Below are 22,417 nucleotides of genomic sequence, written 5' to 3'. Positions count from 1 at the left end.
CCAGGGATACCCAGAAAAGGCTTCTGGTTACGATAAATTTCGTCCCATCACACACCCAAGGCACACCCAAGGCGCCACCAACTAGATGGACACCCAGAAGTGGCACTATTGTAACATCAATGTGGATTTCCTCGATGCTAGCCAACGGGCCATTCCTGGGAATAATGAGCTGGACACGCTTCACTCAGACAGAGTACTGGAACACCACGAGGATATGGAGATGGGCTGATGGATTGATGGGTTTGTGTATGTATGTGTGGTCAACAGAGATACACGTCAGTTGCCAGACAACTGCACGAGGTGTTTTCTAAGGCCATTCATTCATGGTCCATCACCTTGAGATCCAAGGGTAAACGAGAAGCACCAGAGCCTGGCAAAACAGTTCGCCACGGGGCTTGAGCCTTTGCATTGCAGTGTCCATCACATAATAGCCATGGTTGATATGATCCATGGGGATATCAGAGCATCCTGGGATGAATGACAATCCAATTGTCCTGATTAAACCCATTCGCCCGCTGATCCATCCCGTTCTTGAGTATCCCGGCCCATGATCTTGATCAAGTATCAACCTCCAATATATGGTCTTTGCCCAATGACAGTGCATTTTATTCAAAATAGCCACGCAGCCGACGGGAGCAGAAGAGATCAGGGCGAACAAGACCTCTGAAGCTCTGATCAACTTTGTGACTATCTGAATAATCGATGAGCAACGTCAGTTCCAAATAGCGTGGCTAGCTATGTGGCAACCCATGGGTCCCATTGTGAATATGATGCAGTGGGTCAGGTTCGCTGTGTCGACCGGCGAGGTTGTCTGTTTCTCATCTTCGAATGGTCTGAGTTCATCGAGCTTTGGCTTTATACGACGTAGATGATCTTCAAAGGCATTGTGTCATTGTCACTTGCGATGTGGCCATCTCAGTGATAACTCCGCCACGCGATTGCGGTAGTGTCCGGTGGCGACTTTGATCCTGGCCAGTGAGCTGCTATGTACTAGCACCCGCAGGGGATGTTTCTCATTGGCTTTTCGAAAGAAGTCTCCGCGGTCTTGATGGTTAATCGGCAGCACTAAGGATCTCTGCGTCGGGGGTATCGGTCGGCGTGCAACATTCGGAGATCGGGATGATGGACAACTATTGCCATCGAACTTTCGCAACTATCGTCGTCATTCTTACATCGCGGTCGGTCCTTCGGATGAACTGTTTTCATGTCAGCAGTATCAAGGTACAGCACTCGGTCGGGCAAGACCACCATCGCCATCGCCACGTCTTCATATCTCTGGGGGATCTGGCATAGGGACTGTGGCAAAGCATCTCATCAAGTTGTTGTTCAAGTGACATGAGGCTGCTAGTTAGAGGACATCTATCCTCATCATGGCGATGAAGATATTGATAGTGTGTTGATGTCAAGTCAGTAATGCGTGTTCCAAACGGTCCTGTTCACCCTCCAGGATTGCCTAGATCTGTTGTATCGACAAAACACGACGGCCATGGACGACCAGGTGATGCCAAGGGGGTAAGCGTGCTAGAAAATGAAGATGACAGCCATCAAATCTTCTCAGGGAAGGTTGCCGTGCCACCATTTCTCGCGGACCACGTCCTTGTCCTTCGGCATAGGAAGAGACAAGAGGCTATTCCCACAAGGAGCGAGGGATAGTAGGAAAACCTTTTCCCTGGCTCCCTGTGGCACCAATTGGGGGCTACCCACCTGGTGGAAAAAGATTCCCTGCGAAGTTATTGGGGCTCGGCTCCACCTGATGCCGCCATGTCAAAACAGAACATCAAGGTTACGTGCTCAGGAGAGGCCAGAGACTTTCCTCGCAAAGAGTCGGGAGTTGACTAGTCGATGAGAAAGAAAGCTGGCTTGATACCTGCTTTGGAGGGCCGTGTTTAGGACAATCCGCGTGGATGATAGTGACAGGCAACAGGAGGCAACAGGAGGGAACTCAAATCCATCACTTACGCGAGGCGAGTGACATTCCAGGAGGGATGGCAAACTTATCGAGACCAGCTTTGGATGAATGACATTGCCCGAGCTTGATGGTACCCTATGGGCAGATGCAAAGGGGCTATCGTGCGATGCGTGTACGGAGTGCAGAGTACGGAATCGGCGATTAATGGTGCGCCGTCTTAACACATCCTTACCTGCAGGAAGATCCATGGGGCTGATCCAGCCGAATCCAACCAACAACTGCCTGGCACCCATGCTTGGTGAGGCAGCTGAAGCTATGAGTCGCGGGCCAGGCCCGGCCACACGTCCTTGACCCTGATCAAGTGACTTCTAGTGCATACTACCAAAACTTACAACCCTGGAGGTAGTATGTATAGGTAAGTTACCGCAAGGTACCCTGAACCAAGGAGAACAATTCACATGTCAGATCATGCCAATAACTTAATACTAACATACTAACATTGAAACCTCAATAATTGACCAATACAAAAGGTGCCATCTCCTGCAGTCTTGGAACAATTTCCTTGGGGTGAATGGCTGACGTATTAAACGAGTAAGAGGCTTTTATCAGCAACCTCTCCAACCTATAGTAATCCTGGTTTGCCACATAATAACAGCTGATAGCGACTGATCAACAGGGCCGGTCCAGGGCTGAAATGTTACATGAAACCATGCTGTAATTTTCACTGCTTGACTAGTATAAAAAATAAGTTTCCTTTTGCACTAGCTTCAAGGTTTTATGCCTTGATTTTGGGGCGACACTTCCAGGGCGGCCGTTTCTGCCGCGCCCTGGTGTGGCTTTCCGTAGATGATACTGGCAGCGATGCACTGCATTCCTCAGAGCGGAATATTACTAGTAGCTTCAATTAATCTCAGTAATAGATTCGGGTTAACCTTTACATGAACTTGGTCCTTGTAATTAACTAGTCCGACCCCAGACCCTGGGCATCTAATGTAACTGCATTCAAGTTGCTGTAAACTTTTGAAATGAGATTAGTAAGCGAATCGCAGTACGAGTAAAGTTATTCAGATATTATATATCAGCCAAATATTATGGCGCAATTCCGAGTCCTCAAGAAACTCGCTTAACTAACTGAAGCAATACTGAAGACATATGTGTCTACTTCTCATATTGAACACGATTCAAAAGTATCCCAATCTCGCTGATATGAATTGAAATTTCATCTCCATCCCGGAGCATAACCTTGGGATTGATTACACCCGTACACAGTGTGTAGGAATAAGCACGGGCACATTAATTATCGTTTGCTAGCGTAGAATCTTCGTTTGATTGCAGGAAATTCGGTGCTGATTGAGGGTTTTATGATGAACAGACGGGTGGGCATGGTTGGATGGATTCCGCTTCATCATAAATCGAGAAGGTTGGCCTATAATTATCAACCGAAATATGACTTTCAAAACGAAAGGGGGGAATTGCCATAGACAGAACTACTAAGTAGCAAAAGCTTACTGGTGGACGTTCCACAGGAAAGAAGAGTCCAAGAAGCGCTTCGATTATCGGCGCGCCTCCCGGTTTGGTGCCACGCCGTGCGCTAGTGAACTTTGGGTGACAGATCTATAAACTAGGTTCCGATAATGATTCTGAAAAGTAGGCCAGGAGGGAAATACGGTCCCGAAAGTATGATTCTAAATGAGCATATCGAAGAGAAATACCAAGTGATGTCGAAGAATAGAAAAATATACAAATGAAGACAAATGTTTACTAGACCTTTTCCCAAAGAGAAAGCCAGAAAGGTCAACCTTAGACGTGGGCACGCTGCGCTTGTCTCACAATGTGTCGTCGACGCACAACTGGGACAATCGAGCTGGAGCTGGAGCCGCTGCTTGGCAAAGGGACAGTAACTGGCGAAGACGGAGGGGGAGGGGGGAGGGGGAGGAGCCGTGACAGATGATGGTGGCGGCATGGGGATTGATGATGGGGTAGAAAGGATAGATGACGAAGAAAGAGGAGTTGATGAATGAGAGACAGAGATCGAGGAAGATGGGGCCGTAGGAGTTGACGACGAACGGTGAGGAGTAGATGATGAGACTGGGATTGAAGAACTTGAATGAGGGTGATCCCAGGATGAGGGACGAGGAATAGTCGGTAGTGGTGATGGGAATGATGACGGGGGCGCAGAGGTCAAGTAATGAGGAGAAGACCTGGAGTAACTGGGCACCGAGTACGAAGGAGCACTGGAGAAAGATCCAGTGGGAAGACTGGGTCCAGCATTGAAGCCAGTGCAGAAGGTAGGAAGGGTATAGACATATGACTGGGAATGATTAGCGAAGAAACTTGAATATATTTCAACCCAGGAGAACTTACAGCGAGTGTTGCGCTTAGGAAAGGACTTTCGGTATTGTCCTTAATGGCGGCTTCTCCGATCAGGGCAGCGCCAACCGAAGGCAAAAGCTTGACAGCTTCATGCTTTCCCTTCTGATCCGGACAAGCATCAGCAGAATCTAGAATGGGTTAGTTGTAGTCTATTTTTCGCAATTTAATGCAGAAACTTACTGGCTGCGAGGGACACAGTTGCACCGCCAAATGGTTGGAGCTTGACGCCAACATCGAAGCCATGATCTGTTACGATAATTAGCATGGGAAGTACTAACATAGAGAACAGGGCATTATCTTACCAAGGGCTTCCAATGCAAGCTGAATTTTTGCAAACAGATCCAACTCTACAGATCCACTAAGGGCAGCATCGACAGTGAACTCTTTGGGAGTGAAGTGCGGCTCCCAGCCGCTTTGCGACACATCAGGGTTCAACAGGTCGATGGTCATTGATGCCGAGTCGGAAAGACTAAGAGTACCCCCAGTCGTAATTCCAGCACTGCCCTTGAGTGGTCCGATGGAGTAACCCCATCCGAACTCAAGCTCAGGGCCAAGATCCAATATTCCACCAGCAATGGAGATTCCATCAATAGGAATTGTTCCCAGGGGGTATGTCTTGCTGACTTTTCCCGGGAGTTTTGCAACAATACCGACACGAGGTTCAAATACAGCTTCAACGCCGTGAGGCGACAAAACAAGCTCGACGTCCTTGGGAATTCCCAACCAGGTGGAGATGTGGAAGCCAAATTCAAATTCTCCTTGGTACCACAGCCCGAACAGTCGTAGGACAGCTTGAGATCGCCATCACCCACCTGAATGTGGCTGAGGGGCAGATCATGGTTCACATCGAACGAGTAGGTATCGTCATAGTCGCGCTTGTTTGAGGCCGGGCGGCCTCCAACGAAGAGCTCGTATGAGTGAGAAACCTTCTTCCAGTCACTGGCGTGTCCAATTGCCTTGATTGTGTTGGCAGTGTCGTCAAATTCAACGTTGGTAATGACGAATGGCAGACGGTCCTCGTTCCACTCGCAGTGGCCCTGACCAGCGACAAGCACAAATGTTCTGTCATCCTCGTCGTTGACCCATTTCCACGCTTTGGCGCCATACCGGTAGGCCTTGTCATCTTCGAAATTCATGGTCAAGCTGTGAGGACTGCACTGGGTTGACTTCAACAAGGGGTAGAACTTCTCCAAGGAGATGATGTTCTCGTGTTTGCCTGGGTAGAAGGAGGTGAAGTTTCCAAGAGCATATCGGCTGTTTCCAGTAGATCCTGTTCTGCGCATTAGTAGGTTGTAAAATATAGGGAAGAACTCAACGTACCACCCCATAAGAATGTCTCAGAACTGAGGAGATCCAACATTGAGTAGTCATTATCTCGAGTTGTCTTGTGGCCTGCATTTTGAGGAAGGCCGAGGGGCTTTAAATTAACAGCTGATCCCAGAGCAGAGAAAAGACCGAAAGCCAGCCAAGAAAGGCGTTGAAAACTCATATCTGCTCTTATCTTGCCTAGAATGACCAGGGCTAAACAGAACGTCGAGTGTATGGATAATGAATATCAGCGAGTCTCCGCTGAAGCCTCCTCTTCTTGTATCAACGAACTGACACGGGGCGCTCGATATTGTTAAGGTTCGACTGGTCGATCCGCCAGAAAAGGCCCGCGAGATCCTACCATGTTGAGACCATAATGGCACGGAAATCCTTCGACACGAAAAAGTGCCCCGTTTCACCTCTAGTCAGTGGCGATCCCTGGCTGCGGTGCCGGTAACGATCTCCTTGTTCCTGCGCATGGCCCCCAAGGGTGGAGCAGCCTACAACCAACGAAACCATTCTGTGCCTGGGTGGCTGAGCTTAAGCTCTGGAACTGCATATTAAATGTTACATGGCGCGTTTCGTCGTAAGAGATACTCGAGGCGTGGTGGGCATCTCGTATTCGAGTGTTTATCCTAATTTAAAGCCGGAAGCGATTAGGGTTTGCGGCCCCCGGGGCCGCGCGCAATTCTATTCTTATCATGCTCAGGACGGAGAAATAAAACGACTGAAAGGCTTGAGAGGGCTTGGAAATATATAAAGTTTTCTTGGGTTGAATCTATACTCCGTAGATCTTATTAAGGTGGCTGCTTATGGTGGGGTAAGAGAGTGTAATCATTTTGGCAATCCATCCTAACCTTTCATTCCACCTCGTGTTCCAAAATATCATACGGGATACCCACTTCAGGAAGTGCAGATCACACCGATAGCCCCTCTGCATGACTATCATCGCTCACAAAAGCACTTCAAATGACATTAACTCTAAGTTTCAATTGGGATGTGATTCTGACGTAAATACTTAGAAAAGTAGACAGTCTTTATAATATATTTCCGTGTTTCACATGGCGTATCTCCACTCTTGTATTGGCTTAGTAGGTGAGTATGAGTTTGCTCAATGGTAAGAACTACCCTGTGGAGTAGTCATTCGTCCTGAGTTTTGACAATACTACTCAGTACCTGCCTGTGCAGTCGTCAAAGGCCTCCAACTGCAAATGTTCCAAGGTTGTCGACCTGATCATGGCGGTTGACCGTCAGCCGCAATCGCTTCGTGACATTATATTAAACCATACTACTTTTCTTGTTAACCCACTCCAATAGACTTTGCGTTATCTTGATCTGATGGGGTCAATCAAGGAAATGAATACTCCGTACCCCAGTCAGTCATTGTGGAGCGCAAAGTGAGATTTGACCATCTCCTGTAGTTCGGATTCTATCACGATGCTTCTTTGCGTACCACAAATACCCGTGGATATTCACCTCCAATTCCGCAAGGATTTCACTTTGAGCAGTTCCTAGGAAATAAAAAAAAATTAGCTTCTTTTCTACATTGTAACATAATCAATATTCATGGATTTCACTACATGCAATCGATCCACAGTATAGAGGCATCCTCTCTGGTCAATATAGTCGATGTCACTTGTTCTTAGCCAACGATACCCACCCCGTGGCACAGTTGTCTCTTCGGTTCCTTTCGTATTCTTTTAATATGCTTTTATAATGTGGGTCGGCCACCCAGATCTCTCCAACGTTCACGTCGGGGGAAGCAACGTGAATGAAGTCCCGATCATCGAGTGGTTCGATTCGCGCAGCACAATTGTGATTCAACAAGCCATAGATCGACCCTCGTCTTCATCGTCTGGAGCAATCCCAGTGGTCGATCAAGTTGTCTCTGTCATGTCCCCTGTTTGACTTGCACACCGGATCTGAGATATCGCTTTTCTTTGACCCGCCCTAGGTCAGGACTGAGCGGGACCGATCCGCTTAATGCTGTTTCAATGGCTCGTATGTTGCACTTTGATGGGTTTAGTTGCTTGGAAATGGTCGTCAGAATTGCGGGAACTGTCGCCATGAACGTATTGCGGTAGATATCGAGATAAAATAAATATTCCTGGACGTTGAAGCTTATCATGATAAAGACTTTTGCATCCAGAGCCGCATTGATGCACAAGTATGCTTATCCCTGTGTTCTTGAGTAAGTCTGTGCTCTCTATACACTTGTACTGAGCGCTGGTAGGCTGGTAGGCCACCAACTCCACTTTCCAAGGACCCGGGGCTAAAATTATGAGCTTCGAGAGCATACGCTTCTAATTGATACATTGTTCTTAAAATGATATGTAGACATAGGTAGTACTGGCGACATTAATATTGGAAGCAGAGTGTTAGTACTCCTTGAATTTCCAATCTTCAAGTTGGAACTTGCCTCGGTGAACTTGAAGCTTTCGGAGTCATTTTGGAATAAGCGGCTTGCTAAAGCGGCTCATTCAGATACTACTTGAACATATCCATATATAGAACTTCCTAGTCATGTTCAAGTTCAACTTGAACTTGAAGTTGTACTACTAGTAGCATTTAATCCGAGCTTTTACACGCCCTTACTACCAGTAGATCCGCTAGATCTCCGATAAAAATTGCAAATTTCTTTTGAATTGAATTTGGAGTCAATGTATTGACAGAACCGCTAAAAAACAAAAACACGATATCCACATGCAGCAGGGCATTCTCGTATGTCGAGGGACTGGATGTCATTTCCAAGTGCATGTCCAGGGGCGCCAACACCAGGTAGTCACTACATTACAAACGGCAAATGTGCATACAACAATATCAAACACACCCTAGCCATGGTTCAGGCTTACTTCAGTTGGGTCTTGAGAGACTCGATCTCAGCGGTCAGGGATTGCATCTGCTGAGCCTGGGCAGCAATCGTCTTGGTCTGTGCTGTGATCAAATTCTTAATCTCCTCGAGCTCCTTGTGCAAGGAGCCTGATCCGGCAACTGATTCGCTGGCGGGGGAGGAGGCGGGGGGTGTAGAGGTCTGGAGAAATTAGTAAATGAATGGAGCCACGTAAGATAGTGAAGAACTTACCACGACGCGGGGTTCGGGCTTGGGCTCTGGCTTGGGCTCGGGTTCCTTGGGCCGCAGAGGGCTGCTCACTCGGGGAGGTGTGACCTGAATGACAGGGGAGCGAGGGGTACGCTCAACGGGCTTGGGAACCTCCTCAAAGCTGGAGTCATCATCATCATCGTCGGCGGCGCTGGCCTCATCTTCCTTGTCATCGGAGAACTTGTTAACCATGGCGGCCATCGAAGCACCTTGATCCTTCATGGAGGGGCCGGGACGAGCGACGGGGGTGGGCTCAGAAACGGGCTCGCGGGCAGCCGGCAGCGAAGCGGGCTCACTCTTCTTAGGAGCGGGCTCGGCAGCCTTGGGAGCAGGGGCATCCGTAGCGGTGGTGGGCTTGTCCTGAACTCCAGAAACTTCCTTTTCACCCTCGCCGTCGTAGAGGCTGGCCATAGAGATCTTGGGCGGGATCGCCTCCTTGCCCTGGAGCCACTCTCCAGCGCTCATAGCAGGAGTAAGACCGATAGTAGGGGGATAGATATCGTCCTGGAAGGTCTCGGACTTGCGAGGAACGATGAACGAGATTGGCTGAATATAAGTGTCGTCAACAGTCTTGTAAGCACGGGTCAACTCAGTGTCGTGCATGTTCACACCCCGCTTGGGCATGAATGCAATTCCACGCTGAGGGTCAGAGGACTTGTACTCGTCAAGGGGCTCGAACTTGTCGTTCTCGAGCTCGAAGTAGCGGATGTTTCCGTCACCACGGCCAGCCAGGTAAAGACAGTTGGTGCTGTCGTCCCAGAAGGGCATGTTGACACCGGAGTTCTTGTCCAGAGTGATGAAACCAGTGATGGGTTCCTGCATGGCGCGAATATCCCACAAGGCCAGCTGGCGGTCACTGAATCTGGAGAAACCGGTGGTTGCGATCTGATCACGCTCGCCGAGCCAAATAGCACGGCTGTTCTTGGCTCCGACATGACCCTTAGTCTCGGAGACGGCAGTCGCCTGGCGGGGATCCCAGATCTTGAGCTTATTGTCGTCCTTCTTATCAGCACGAACAGTAGTCACCAGTCGGGCACCGTTCGCACTCCATGATTGCGACTGAACAACGTTGCCCGCGTTGAAGGTGTGCGTCTCTTTTTCGATTCCGATATCCCAGATCTTCACGGTGTCGGACGAGGTCGTTGCCAGCACGTCCTCGGCGGCGGGGTTGAACAGCACGTGGCCGACCTTCCTGCAAGGTTATTAGTGTTGCGCCCTCGCGTCGCATCGCGCAGGATGGTTGTAGATCCTCACTTAGACTGGCTGCTCAGCTTGCTAATAGGCTTCAAGCTTTCTTCAATGCTGTCGAGAGCCTCGGGATCGGGGCGGACGGTGTGGTTCTCGGGGACTTTCCAGAGGAGGACCTGAGAAATGATCAGCGGCGATCCGATGGGGGGTTGTTTTCTCGCGCCCAAGAGCTTACCTTTCCGTCATCCGAACCCGAAGCAATAATATCATCATGGAAAGGGTTCCTGGAGGGACGCTTGTAAGCTTGCGATGTATGTGTCTTCCTTCTTTATTTCCCTTACCAGTCGGTGTCGAGGACGGCGGCGGTGTGGCCACGGAACAAAGGAATGCGCTCTGGGAGTTTGCCGGTTTCGTTGAGGGGGATGACAGCAAAGGCACCACCACCGCTGGCTTGCCAATTGAGCGAGAGGTATTTGGGGTTAACCTATATCGGAGAACCGTTAGATCGACAATGGGGCGAAACGTCAGGGGGCGGTGCGGGTGGCACGAGGGACGGACCTTGATTAGGTTGGTATCCCAGGCATTGTTGGAGATACGGAGGTTATCGTAACATTGGTCCTGGAGGTCGCAATGGGTGTCAGATTTGGTCATAAGTCATACGACAGGGAGATACAAGGGGGGTAGGTATAGAGGAGGGATCATAGTACCTTTTTCGTCGGACGCCCGTAGACGTGGCCTTGCCAGACACCAGCACGGTCAGCGTGATGTTATGAAAAGAAGATGCGGGACACCAAATGATACTCACGATACTTGGAGGCACGTACAAAACGCCCGGACATTTTGAGTACCGACGGTCAGACGGAGAGATATGGAAAAGAAGAGAGAGCTCGGAGAGGAGGAGGTAGAATGGAGAAGACCCAGCTGTCCACCAGCAACGAGGGAATGCGGGAACTGGGGCGCTTTGGGTGTTTCAGCGGGCCGAGTGGAGTCCGCGCTGCGTCGGCGGCGACTGGAGGGAGAGTGGCGATTGGTCGCAATTGAGTTTTGGCAACGTGACAATAGAGGGAGGTGAAAAAAGAGAGTAAAGAAACAGGAGCAAGATATGGAATGGGATGAGAAGAAGAGAATGCTTGACAAAGATAAATAACAATCAGCAAGTTGTGTTGTGTTGTTCAGGCAGTGCTTGCCTCGAGGGTGACTGGGTCACGTGGCCTGCAACTGCCCGAGAATGATGCTCATCACGTGATACATTACATAACCACGGCGGGTCCCGACGCTAGTCCCCGATCAGGACTAGCCTCGCTGAGTCATCGTTTGTTTACGGCGTCGCTGGGGAAATCAGCCAAACCAGCCAAACCCGCCCCGACCAGCCAAACAGCTTGCATCGCATCGCATTCGCATCGACAATCCCGCTTCCCCTCATTTTCACTCCCCTTAAAGAGATCGTGGCAGGTCGAGAATTCTCTCTTCTCGCCCGGATCATTTACTCCCCGGTGTCCTGGCGATCCCCTTCTACAGCAACCATGGATGATGAGAATCTGGTATGTTGCGACTGTGCTTGCGCCAGTACCCCCTCACGTCGTCGCATGATTGACATCGAAACCAACATGAACATCAACATCGGAATAATTACTCACTCTGTCATAGTCTCACCCCGGGGCCTCAACTCGGTCGCGTCTCCCTCAACCTGGTCTGCGCGAAATGACCTCTGCCACAACCAATTCGCGATCCGGCATCCTGCCGCCTGGAAGCATTGCCAACAAAGTCACCAGCGTCTCTCGTATGAACTGAACCGAAATCAAATGCCCTCCTTACAGAGACGTATTTTGATGACTGACCATAATTGCTAGCAACTCGATCCAATGCCCCGAACCCTACGGATACCAAGCGCTCCGGATCAACCATGCGACAGCCCACCAGCCCGACCAAGGCCCACGCCCGCGGAAGCTCCTACGCCTCATCGACCATGTCCCGAAGCAATTCAACAGCGACCCGCTCGATCAAGGGTGGCTTCTCATCTACTGTCGGTGCTGGTAGCATGCGACCGGCCTCCTCAATGGCACGTCCAGCTTCTTCGATCGGTACCCGCAAACTGAACAGCTCATCGATCTCTCGCCCCGCCACTTCAATGGATACCCGTATGGACGATGCCACAGGAAGTGTCCTAGGAAAAAGAAAGGGTATGCAGTTTTCCTCTTTCCCTCGTCGTGTTTTTTCCTTCCCCAATGGATCCCGTGGAGGGCTCAGCTCGAATGGCCCCCGAGCAAAGACACAACATCATCAACTGCCGAAACCCAGATCCCTAGCTTGACCACCCAACTTGCGTCTGTTTCCCTTGCGGATAGTGGTGTCCCAGATGTTGTGCCATGCCCACTGTTCAAGCAACCCCCCCATGGATCACACCCCCTTCACCCCAATGAGACCTGGTAAGGCGTCGCGTATTTTCCCCGCGACGCCATCCCAGCCCCAGCGGACTCCCTTTGTGCCCTTTCATAGCAGCACTCGCAAGCAGCCCACCCCCCTCTTCCTCACCAAAAATTCTTCTGTTCAGGTTTTTAACAGCCGTATAGATACCCAGTGGGACCACGAGCTCAGAGAAAAGCAAATGAACGACATGTTTGAAACCTTCATGTCACGGATGAACCAGCAAGGCCACAATAGTGCCGGCCTCAAGGAATCGGTCGACTTCTACAAGACTCGAAGTGAGTTGACACGTAGCGCCCAATGTGGTGACTGTTCTAACGACTGCTTTTAGTTGACGAGCTTGAGAAAACCCGTGACGCCATCACAGAAAGCAATACAAACTTGCGAGTGGAGATGGAGGTCTTGAAAACTCAATTAATAACTGCCGAGAACTCATTGAAGGCTGTTCAGCGAGACCAGGAGATCGCCATAGACGATCTTGAAATGCGCCAGCGCATTGAGATGGAATCCATTCGACAGGACAGCAAGAAGGATGCAGAAGCTCTGAGCGCCCGTCATCAAATTGAAATGCAAGAACTTCGACGGCAACTGGAGAATGAGATCGAAGATGAGAAGGCAGCCCGCGTTCGCGAGCTCGGGAAAATGACCTCGAAAAACGCCTCCGCGCTGCAAGAATCTGAAATGGAACTCAGAAGCAAACTCCGCGAAATCGACTCGGTCAGCAGCTTGTTGGAGAGCACGAAAGCCGAATTGGACCGCGAGCGAAAGCACACCAACGATCTTCGCCAGAATTTAGACACAGTCAGTAGCAACAGTGTCACTTTGGAGTCTACGATCCGAGCCCTCAAGGCCCGAATTGAGTTCCTAGAGGGCGGCAGGGAGGAACAATCTGAAGCGTTTGAGCGATGCAATCAAGATATGATGGACGCTCTAGCCGAAACCGACGCAGTCAAGGAGAAGCTGCGCAGAGAGGAGACACTCCGTCGAAAGCTTCACAATCAGGTCCAGGAACTGAAGGGAAACATCCGTGTCTTCTGCCGTGTCCGTCCCTCTTTGAATAGCGAGCCTGCCTCTCACATCGCTGCTATGCAATACCCCGATGAAACCGAGGACGCCAAGGAGATCAACATCATGGGCCTTGAAGAGAAAAGCAGTCTTGGGACTGTCTCACGCAAGAATAACAACTTCTCCTTCGACCGCGTCTTTGGCCCCCGCACGCAGAATGGAGAGGTCTTCGATGAGATCAGCCAGCTTGTCCAGAGTGCTCTTGATGGCTACAATGTCTGCATTTTCTGCTATGGTCAGACTGGCAGTGGTAAGACACATACCATGTCTTCTCAGGATGGTATGATCCCTCGCGCTGTTCACCAAATATACGAGACCGCTCAAGGTCTGGAGGAGAAGGGCTGGCGCTATACAATGGCTGGAAACTTCGTGGAGGTGTACAATGAAAACTTGAATGATTTACTCGGCAACCCCGATGAGTTGGATAAGAAGAAGCATGAAATTCGCCACGACATGCAGCGTGGCAAGACAATAATTACGGATATCACCACGGTGCAATTGGATTCGCCCGAAATGGTGGAGTCGATTCTCAAGAACGCAGATGCCAATCGCTCTGTGGCAGCGACAAAGGCGAACGAGCGATCCTCGCGATCTCACTCCGTCTTTATTCTCAAACTCATTGGAGAGAACCACATAACCGGCGAGCGCAGCGAGGGTACCCTCAACCTGGTCGATCTCGCTGGTAGCGAGCGCCTGAGCCATAGTGGGGCCACAGGTGAACGTCTCAAGGAGACTCAGAACATTAATCGCAGTCTCAGCTCGTTGGGTGATGTGATTGCTGCTCTTGGCCAAGGCAAGGATGGTGGTCACATACCATACCGGAACAGCAAGGTAATTTCCCCTACCATTATGGTCCTTGACCTCTATTCGTCCCAACATTCTAACTTTATACAGCTTACCTACTTGCTCCAATTTTCTCTCGGCGGCAACTCGAAAACCCTCATGTTTGTCATGGTCAGCCCGCTGCAGGCACACATGTCGGAGACGTTGACCAGCTTGAAGTTCGCAACGAAGGTGCACAATACTCATATCGGCACAGCAAAGCGACAGGCGCGTGTTCGCGACACTTGAATATTATGATACCTCTCCCCGTTTTGCATATAGTCCGCGTTTCCTTTGTGTCTTTATGTCTTTTTATGGGTGGGGGTCTTTTACGACCCTGTCCCCCACCTTGGCGTTGGGGTTGATTGATAATGACTATTTTTTACGGGTCGGGGATGTATGTCTCTGGCTTGATGTCGTATTTAGAGCAATGCACAGTACGATGTTTCTGATACTTTCAAGTTTCGCAAATATTTCCATTCTATACTACAAGTCTCTCCATGAAAGTAAATCACAACAGCCAAAATCCATTCCCCACTCGTCAATAATAAACAGCTTTTGGGACGCCAACTTAGGCCATAACAACGCAGATGTCGTGACGCAGCCTATCAACAACTGTTGAAATAGATGTCCTGTTGATGATTTTGCTTGAAAATTCTGTCTTATCTATTTCGACTTCATTTTCGTCTTGTCAAGCGCATTCTGACACCTCCTGTCGTACCTACATTATAAATTCCGTCCATGATCAAAGTCATCTTTGGAATGCTATTTCTCAAGAGTTCATCCAATCTTTGTTCAACATCCCTCGAGTTCTCTCCTGTGAGCGGGACAGCATCTATGCGGTGTTGTTGGAGCAATTTTAGCATGACGGCAACGAACTCGACCTGGCCCATCTTCTGCCCTGGACAGATACGCGGACCTTGACCCCAGGGAAGGAAGCACCCCTTTGGAGGTTGATATATGCGACGTGGAGACCCGACAGGATTGATCCAGCGAGAAGGCCGGAAAATGGTCTCATCGGGAATTCCTTCATCATTCGAATTGACCCATGATGGATCGGAGCCGCGGTTGATGTTGGGCCACACTTCAGGATCAAGATGTAGTGCAATATGATTGATAATCACAGACGAGTTGGCCGGAAGTGCAATTATGCCTTTGCTTGTCCTTATCTCTTGAATCGTATCGTTTGTTCTGAGAACATGAACGACAGGTGTGTACAGACGCAGTGTCTCTAGCATGACTGACATAAGACGCGATGCCTGCGGAAAAACAGCAGAATACTCCGGAGTCTCTGACGCGTCTGTGGTAAGCAGGGCATCAACCTCTTCGAAAAGCCACTCTTGCCATCTAGGATACCTAGCAAGCAAAACTATGGCATATGAGAGAGTATTCGCTGTCGTTTCAAAACCAGCTGCTGTAAAAAGAAAGAGGTTGCCGTTTAACTCATCCTTGCTGAGGGATGTTAACTCGCTCGTTTGTTCATCTGACGCTTGCAGGAGATGGCTCATGATGTTGCTTTTTTCTGAAGCTGCATCCTTGCCTGACATACGTTGACGTTCTTGATCAAGCAGGATTTCAGTGTGCATCGGGAACTCGCGCTTAGCAATTCCTAGTTGTTTCATAAATGTATGTCCAGGTATCCAGGATGGCCAGTTCAAAAGTATACCCGTTGGGATAACTATCGGACCAGTAACAGATTCCATGACAATCTTGCAAGCTTCGATATATGTCATTTTGAATCCCGATTCGGACTTCTTGTCATCTTTTCCATTCCATGGTGTCTTTGCACCCATGCCAGCCTCACTGAGAACATGGATTGTAATTCGTTTGATCATATCAAACATTTTTGTCGTTTCAATATAGCGCCTTTCAACTTCAGTTTCAGTAGAAGAAACCTGAAGCTCATCTAACATCCCCGTAGTCTGACATATCGCTGCATCAAAGATAGTCCTGGAGATACGTTCGTTGATCACACTGGCCACAACTTTACGCTGCTTCGCCCATCTTTGCCCATTCGTCGTAAGAACATTATGACCAAATTGCCCTAGCAGAACCCCAACAAGCGGCGGCATCTTAAAATCATCTGTTCGTCGCAGGACATCTGTGGCGACGATCGGATCGGCGGTCCAGAGCTCTAAGGGCCCACAACTGGCGACCAAAAACGACTTTGGGTTTCCTTGAGGGGCTGCATATTCATCGAAGGGGTGGCGCTTCTCATAAAAATCCCAGCCATAAATCGTCAGCGTAAGACGATTCCATATCCGGGTTGGGAGAATGCTCCTCAGCCACGGCCGTAAAGGGACGGTCGTCAATAGCCAGATTATGTTACTTGGATCAATCGGGTATATCAAGAAAGGCAGCCCGGTGGCCTTAGCGGCGCTGACATTGCGAGCTAGCCGCCAGGCGTAGTTCGTGATGAAAAATAGTAACAACGCGCTGACGATTGCGAAGCTGAATTCCATTTTCTCACTTATCCAGGTGCAGATATCAGGTCAGCGTGCCAGCGTGAATGGCGTAGAAAATAGTCCACATGCTCTCTAGGGTTCTCTTAAACGAATGATAGACGAATGATAGGAATTATAGCCGATACGCAATCATCAGTTAGTAAATCGAAAGAAACTCCTACTGTCTCGGCGTTACATCCTTGGAAGTAAATTTTATGGCCCCACTCTTCCTACGTTTTGAATACACAGAGCTGTAAGCACCGTACTGCGCTTGTGGAAATATAGCCATACGTACTGATCGGAAGAAATGATGCGGAAAGGGCTGTATTGAAGCCTGTATGTGTACTTAACATGGAATGATTACAGGATCTATACCCAGACCTAAGTTAGGTAAAAGAATGTACCCAAATCCAAGAAAGACAGAAAACACAATAAAATACACCATCGTGATGTTTAGCTTATACTAGTACGGTCACTATCAACTTGAAGATATAGCAAAACACTACTAGTCAGCCTTGGCTCACTAAATTCCGCGGGTAAGCGTACCCAAGTGGAGCTACCTTGCAGGTACTGTGACCTGGGTACTCCGTACAAATGGCCAGGCCTACGGAGTACTAAGAGTACAATACATGTGAAAGTGAACCTGATCTCTTTAAGGGCCTTTCATGCAGGTCAGATCTGAGGTGACCCGGCCCACAGCTTGATGCGGCTAGTGGGGCCGCAAGCCTTCTTTATCTCCGATGTAACCAACAATAAGGGGCCAAGGCCACCATGAATTGCTGGCCAATAAATGATGTTGGATTGTGACGGGCTAGGCTTCAGGCAGTGTCTGCTTACGACCAGTAGAGTAAAAATATGACAAAACATTGTTCGTCTTGAGACCTTTTCTTGTCGCCAAGTATGGAGCACTCTATCGACCATGCTGAGATTTCTGCAAGCATGTGATGCAGGAGTCTTTGGAAAAGACTAGTAAACTCGGTTTCTGGGTATTTTTTGTTTTCTTTCTTTGGATTACCGAAGCTTCGTATGTGAATGTTTTGTCATTCCTCAATCTATAGATGATCATGATGCCTGAAACCCCGGCTTTGATACATCATAACGAGCTCAACAGACCTTCATTATAAATACTGCAATTTTTACCAGCCTGGTTTCACATTATCAAATACCAGCTGTATACCTTGAATTTCCTCTCGGCGCTTTAGAATAACAGTAGGGTCGTGGCTTAGAGCCGGCAACCCCAACATGGTATCTTTTCGCGCGGGTACTACTCCCCACCCGAGTGGCTCCCCAGGCGTGGGCGTAAATTCAAAGGCTAGGAGAGATTTCGCCAAAAGTCCAACGGTCAAGTTAAGAGCAAGGTATCTTCCGGGACACTGGTGCATACCGGGCAGACCAAAAACGTTGAGATGTTTGACCAGCTCTTGGTTGATCTCCCCGTCCTTCTGGAGAAATCGGCTGGGTCGGAATAATTCAACGTCTTCGCCCCATATATCCCTGTCGAAGTTATGCAGATGGATTGGAGTCATAAGAATTGATCCTTTCTCAAGTTGATATTTATTGTCAAAAAGACTGTTCTCATGCACCCCGCGCGCGACCGGAGCATCTCCGTACGTGCGTAGAAGCTCGTACCAGGTTGCCACTAGAAGTGGACAGGATCGCCGGAGATGGTCAACTTCGATGCTTATGCTTGAGGACGGATCATCGACAACGGCTTCAATTTCAGTGAGAAGGGACGTCAAAAGGTCTGGATTGGCCAGGACTTCACACATTGCCCATATCATGATGTTAATGACATTTGACATCAGCCCGACGATGGCTGTCAGATGACAGTCAGTAAATCCCTCGCGAGGAATCTCAAGGGTCTCATAGAGAGAAGCGAGCTGCGCAAAGAGTGTTACTCCCTGCTTCTCTTGCTTTCCGTAACTCTCATTTTCGGTACTTTGGCTAATCTTCTCACGAACAGATTTCCGTGCTGAACGAATCTCAGACGGGACCAGCCATGGTATCGGATTGCGCAGACTCTCTAAATTTTGAATAAAGATCCTGCGTGTAGAAAGGCATTTAGCAGTTTGAAACCGATTCGAGAAGTTTGACGAGCAAGTTGTGCGTACCTCAGATTATCACGGAATTCTTTCTCTTCGAAGGGCCCTTCTTCGCCCCAAAATACACCGCCCATCGAGCGAGAAAGGAAATCAAAGGTCCAAGATCCAAGGCAAACTTCTGTTACTGAACCATGTTTTGGAGCCGCCTCATCCCAATATCTATCAATAATCGCATCCATTTGGCCTGCATATTTTCGAAGGTTGTCCAGTTTCCTGAGCTCGCCGTTGAACAACTTCGACAAACCTCGCTTGAAGTCGCCAGTATCAGGATCGGTGAGGACTTTCTCACTTGCAGGTAGAAGACCCATTGAAGGGCCAACGGCGACACGGAAAACAGTCATTAAGCTCAGGTGACGCATACTCGTGAATTGTTTCATGCTAGCCGAATCTAGCGGGTGAACCAAATGCATGTCCATTCCAGGGAGTTTCAAAGTTTTGATTGGCGAGTTTTGGGTCGAACTGTGAAGACATTGTGTAAATAGCAGACTTTTTTTAACAGAGGGAAAGGTCGGTACGTACCATAGTGACGAAAGGTAGGGATTTGAACCTTTGGTTGCGATTCCATAAACATGACTTGCGAAGGGAATCCAGGAGGGGAAGATAGGTGGGGTGGAATAAGCAGCCTCTTTCGTCTTTGACGATAGCCTGCGACTAATTGCAGCATACAAAAGCCATGCAAATAGCAAAGCCAAGAAAAGAGTTTGGAGCGACATACTCGTGTAATTGTCGTTAGGATGACTCGCTGTTTGCTGTTTTTACAACTCTTCGTCGGCCGCAAAGTGCTTAGCTGGCATGAACTAAATCATTGATAATCCGTCAAGGTAATTCTACAAGTCAAAACGCCCTAGGCTATTTCTGTTCGCCCGGGGGACCGGCGGGCTGTGTTGATTCCACCAGTCTGGCCGAGCCGCCGGGCCCGGTAATCACACGTACATAACCCAGTGGTCGCCGGGGGATGCCCAACCGTATTACCGTACAGAACAGATTTATAGAATACAACCAAGGCCCCATTTTATAGCCAAGAATATGCTAATTGGACTACAGAGTACATTCGTGGCTTTTTGCCAAGGCCACCGGCTGACTATGGTTGTAGACTTCATGTCTTGCCGGGCTAAACCTCCTGCATGAGACATTTCTGCTTTGAATGGCCCTCGAGTGGATCAGAAAATTCTCTGGTATACTCTATAGCCGAAAACAGGCCCCATAAAACACGTAAGATATTGCAGCATGCTGCGTGGCCATGATAGTTCTCTGATAAGTGGCCTTTTATACATCCTTTGACCCGAACTAGGCCTGTTCAGTAGTCTGTATCTAGGACCAATGTACCAAGCTGCAGTAGAACTACACTGGATTTGATATACAGTCGTATGGAAGAGTGAGTTGTTCATGCACCTTGGTGTATCATCAGACGGCTTATCATGCTTCAAATACAAGAATCTAGATTCTTACTGCCCCATAGCGTTATTTTTGATCATTTATAATGTGGCCCCCATGTGGTAGCCCCGACAATGCCCCTCTCGTCACGCCTTGGATGGGCTTACCAGAAGTATGGTATTGGCGACGAGGTTCGTAATATTGTCATGGAGGGATTCTTGAGGGATTGAAACTTAAATATGTGTCTCTTTTCCCATGCCCTTGGACTGCTTACTTTTTAAAATCTTTCACGAGCACCATGGCACTCCCACTAATTTGCCTATCAGTGTTGACAGCTGCGGCATTTTTGGGATTATGGCGCATAGTATACAATGTATACTTTCACCCACTACGAAAGTTCCCTGGACCATGGATGGCCGGCGCTACATCAGGTTGGAAAGCATACAAGGAAGTTATCAAACAAGAGACGCTGGCTATAGAGCTCTTTGATCTGCACGAGAAATATGGTGAGACAAACTGCGAAAGCAATCAAAGGTGTTCTTCTTTATTAATGAAATACCTCTAGGTGAAATTGTTCGGATTGGACCAAATGAAGTAGGATGCCACTCAGTCTTTATTTCGTTTTCCCTTTCTATCTGTGATATCCTCGTTTCACTAACGTGAGTTATCTGCCTTTAGCTCCATTTCGGAAATCCATCCGCATTCCATGATATCTATAACAGTAGCAAGCGATGGGACAAAGATCCTGGCCTCTACCGAACTCCCGGTGTCACCACTGGATCTTTCGTGTTCCTGAAATATGCCCAGGCAAAGGAACGCCGGGAGGTTCTTCTTCCAATTTTCTCCAAGAAGGCAATTACGAACCTGGAGCATCTTGTGTGGCGAAATGTAAGTGGGCTATTGCACTTCATCCAGCAAAAAGGTTTTCATCTACTAACTGACGTTCACTTGAAACCACAGGCAACCCGCCTCGCCTCCTCAATTACCAAAACCAACGCAACCAAGAGCTCTATCGACCTTCTTTATGCCTTCCGGTCCTACACCCTCGATACCATCATGTGCTTCACATTTGGAAACTCTGTGAATGCGACCGATGCACCGGGCTTCAGCGACCCGCTGATCTTAGCAATGGATGCTAGCCTGAAGCTGCTGCCATTCTTGAAGAACTTCCCTTTGATTCGCGATCTGGTTTTTGCCATCCCTCCTTCTCTAGTCATGAAACTCGTTCCTGATGCTAAGCGGCTGGCTCCGCGTCTCTATCAAGTCCGCGATCTCATTCAGCAACAGCTACAGGTTGTTCTGAATTGCCCCTCCAAGCTCGACGAAGTGCCCCATCAAACTCTATTCCACCGTATGCTCGATCCCCAGGCATACCGAAGAAAAGAGGTCCCGGACATGACAGCCCTACATGACGAGGGTTTCACACTTATATTCGCGGGTGCGAATACAGTGGCAGATACGCTTCTCATGGGTCACTGGCATGCGATGCAGGATCCCCTCCTGCTAAAAATGCTCAGAAGTGAACTTCTGACTGTTTGGCCAGACATCGAGAAGCAGCCCTTGCTAGCTGATCTCGAAAGCTTGCCACTGCTTACAGCGACTATTAAAGAATCTCTTCGCTTTATCCCGTCCGGTGTGTCACTAACCCGTGTCGTGCCCGAGACTGGCGCCGTCATATCGGGCCAGCAAATTCCGGGAGGAGCCACAGTCGGCATGGCAATTTTGCATGTGCACCAGTCTGCTGAAGTATGGGGTAAAGATGCTCTGGATTTCCGACCTGCGAGATGGCTAGAGAGCAAGGAGCAAGTAGAGAGCGAGGATGGAAAGGCGAACTCCAAATCTCATAACAAAAGTGACTTGGATCACTGGCTTGTACCATTCAGTCGAGGTCCTCGCATGTGCTTCGGGATGAACCTTGCTTGGGCAGAGATGTATATCGCTTTTGCGACTATGATCCGAAATTTTGATATGGCTATTGACGGAACGACGCCCGAGGATATGGTGTGGCGAGAGTGCATTGCAGCCTATTATCCTAACAGACACTTGCATGCATGGTGCCGTCCCACGCAGGCTTAGGACAGTGGTAGAAGGTTATAGATGTGAGATTAGAGGAGTAGCACACATAGAAACTTGAATGAAACAAATCATGGCACCACTAGATTCATTGTCGTGAATTTGAATTAGTAAAACCTCTGAAGCTTTCTAAGAGTTGGAATTAAAGTATTAAAAAAAAGTTCTATCAATCCTTCACCTGATAACAATGCAAATAATATCGCTTTTGTGATGAGAGGCGAAAAGCATTGGGTAT

General features: G+C 48.8%; 6 protein-coding genes across 6 annotated transcripts; 2 read left to right on the top strand and 4 right to left on the bottom strand.

Moving 5' to 3' along the window:
- Positions 1 to 3,735: 3,735 nt before the first annotated feature.
- On the bottom strand, positions 3,736 to 5,642 carry N7509_000600 (uncharacterized protein; the record flags this gene model as incomplete). The annotated part of the gene is made up of 6 exons (XM_056625237.1): positions 3,736 to 4,143; positions 4,274 to 4,410; positions 4,463 to 4,528; positions 4,585 to 5,040; positions 5,091 to 5,552; positions 5,603 to 5,642. The coding sequence occupies 6 exons, from the start codon at positions 5,640 to 5,642 to the stop codon at positions 3,736 to 3,738; spliced, it is 1,569 nt and encodes a 522-aa protein (XP_056493819.1).
- A 2,796-nt stretch (positions 5,643 to 8,438) lies between these two features.
- N7509_000599 (coronin) lies at positions 8,439 to 10,717 on the bottom strand (the record flags this gene model as incomplete). The annotated part of the gene is made up of 8 exons (XM_056625236.1): positions 8,439 to 8,621; positions 8,673 to 9,882; positions 9,945 to 10,054; positions 10,114 to 10,162; positions 10,220 to 10,362; positions 10,437 to 10,496; positions 10,586 to 10,614; positions 10,684 to 10,717. 8 exons carry the CDS (start codon positions 10,715 to 10,717, stop codon positions 8,439 to 8,441), a joined length of 1,818 nt encoding a protein of 605 aa, XP_056493818.1.
- Positions 10,718 to 11,401: 684 nt separating this feature from the next.
- Positions 11,402 to 14,438, top strand: N7509_000598 (putative kinesin family protein (KlpA); the record flags this gene model as incomplete). The annotated part of the gene is made up of 7 exons (XM_056625235.1): positions 11,402 to 11,419; positions 11,526 to 11,658; positions 11,729 to 12,058; positions 12,148 to 12,304; positions 12,375 to 12,580; positions 12,634 to 14,198; positions 14,262 to 14,438. 7 exons carry the CDS (start codon positions 11,402 to 11,404, stop codon positions 14,436 to 14,438), a joined length of 2,586 nt encoding a protein of 861 aa, XP_056493817.1.
- Positions 14,439 to 14,866: 428 nt separating this feature from the next.
- N7509_000597 (uncharacterized protein) lies at positions 14,867 to 16,651 on the bottom strand (the record flags this gene model as incomplete). Its single annotated transcript, XM_056625234.1, has 1 exon — positions 14,867 to 16,651. One exon carries the CDS (start codon positions 16,649 to 16,651, stop codon positions 14,867 to 14,869), a length of 1,785 nt encoding a protein of 594 aa, XP_056493816.1.
- A 1,118-nt stretch (positions 16,652 to 17,769) lies between these two features.
- On the bottom strand, positions 17,770 to 19,448 carry N7509_000596 (uncharacterized protein; the record flags this gene model as incomplete). The annotated part of the gene is made up of 3 exons (XM_056625233.1): positions 17,770 to 18,676; positions 18,745 to 19,194; positions 19,255 to 19,448. The coding sequence occupies 3 exons, from the start codon at positions 19,446 to 19,448 to the stop codon at positions 17,770 to 17,772; spliced, it is 1,551 nt and encodes a 516-aa protein (XP_056493815.1).
- A 959-nt stretch (positions 19,449 to 20,407) lies between these two features.
- Positions 20,408 to 22,185, top strand: N7509_000595 (cytochrome P450; the record flags this gene model as incomplete). Its single annotated transcript, XM_056625232.1, has 4 exons — positions 20,408 to 20,615; positions 20,675 to 20,703; positions 20,788 to 20,997; positions 21,070 to 22,185. The coding sequence occupies 4 exons, from the start codon at positions 20,408 to 20,410 to the stop codon at positions 22,183 to 22,185; spliced, it is 1,563 nt and encodes a 520-aa protein (XP_056493814.1).
- Between the last annotated feature and the right edge of the window lie 232 nt (positions 22,186 to 22,417).

The sequence above is a fragment of the Penicillium cosmopolitanum genome (genome assembly GCF_028827165.1).
Source record: "Penicillium cosmopolitanum strain IBT 29677 chromosome Unknown utg000003l:1.0-3747932.0:1.0-3751027.0, whole genome shotgun sequence".
Lineage (NCBI taxonomy): Eukaryota > Fungi > Ascomycota > Eurotiomycetes > Eurotiales > Aspergillaceae > Penicillium > Penicillium cosmopolitanum.
Note: the sequence above shows the minus strand (reverse complement) of the source record. Positions and strands in the feature narration are given on the sequence as shown.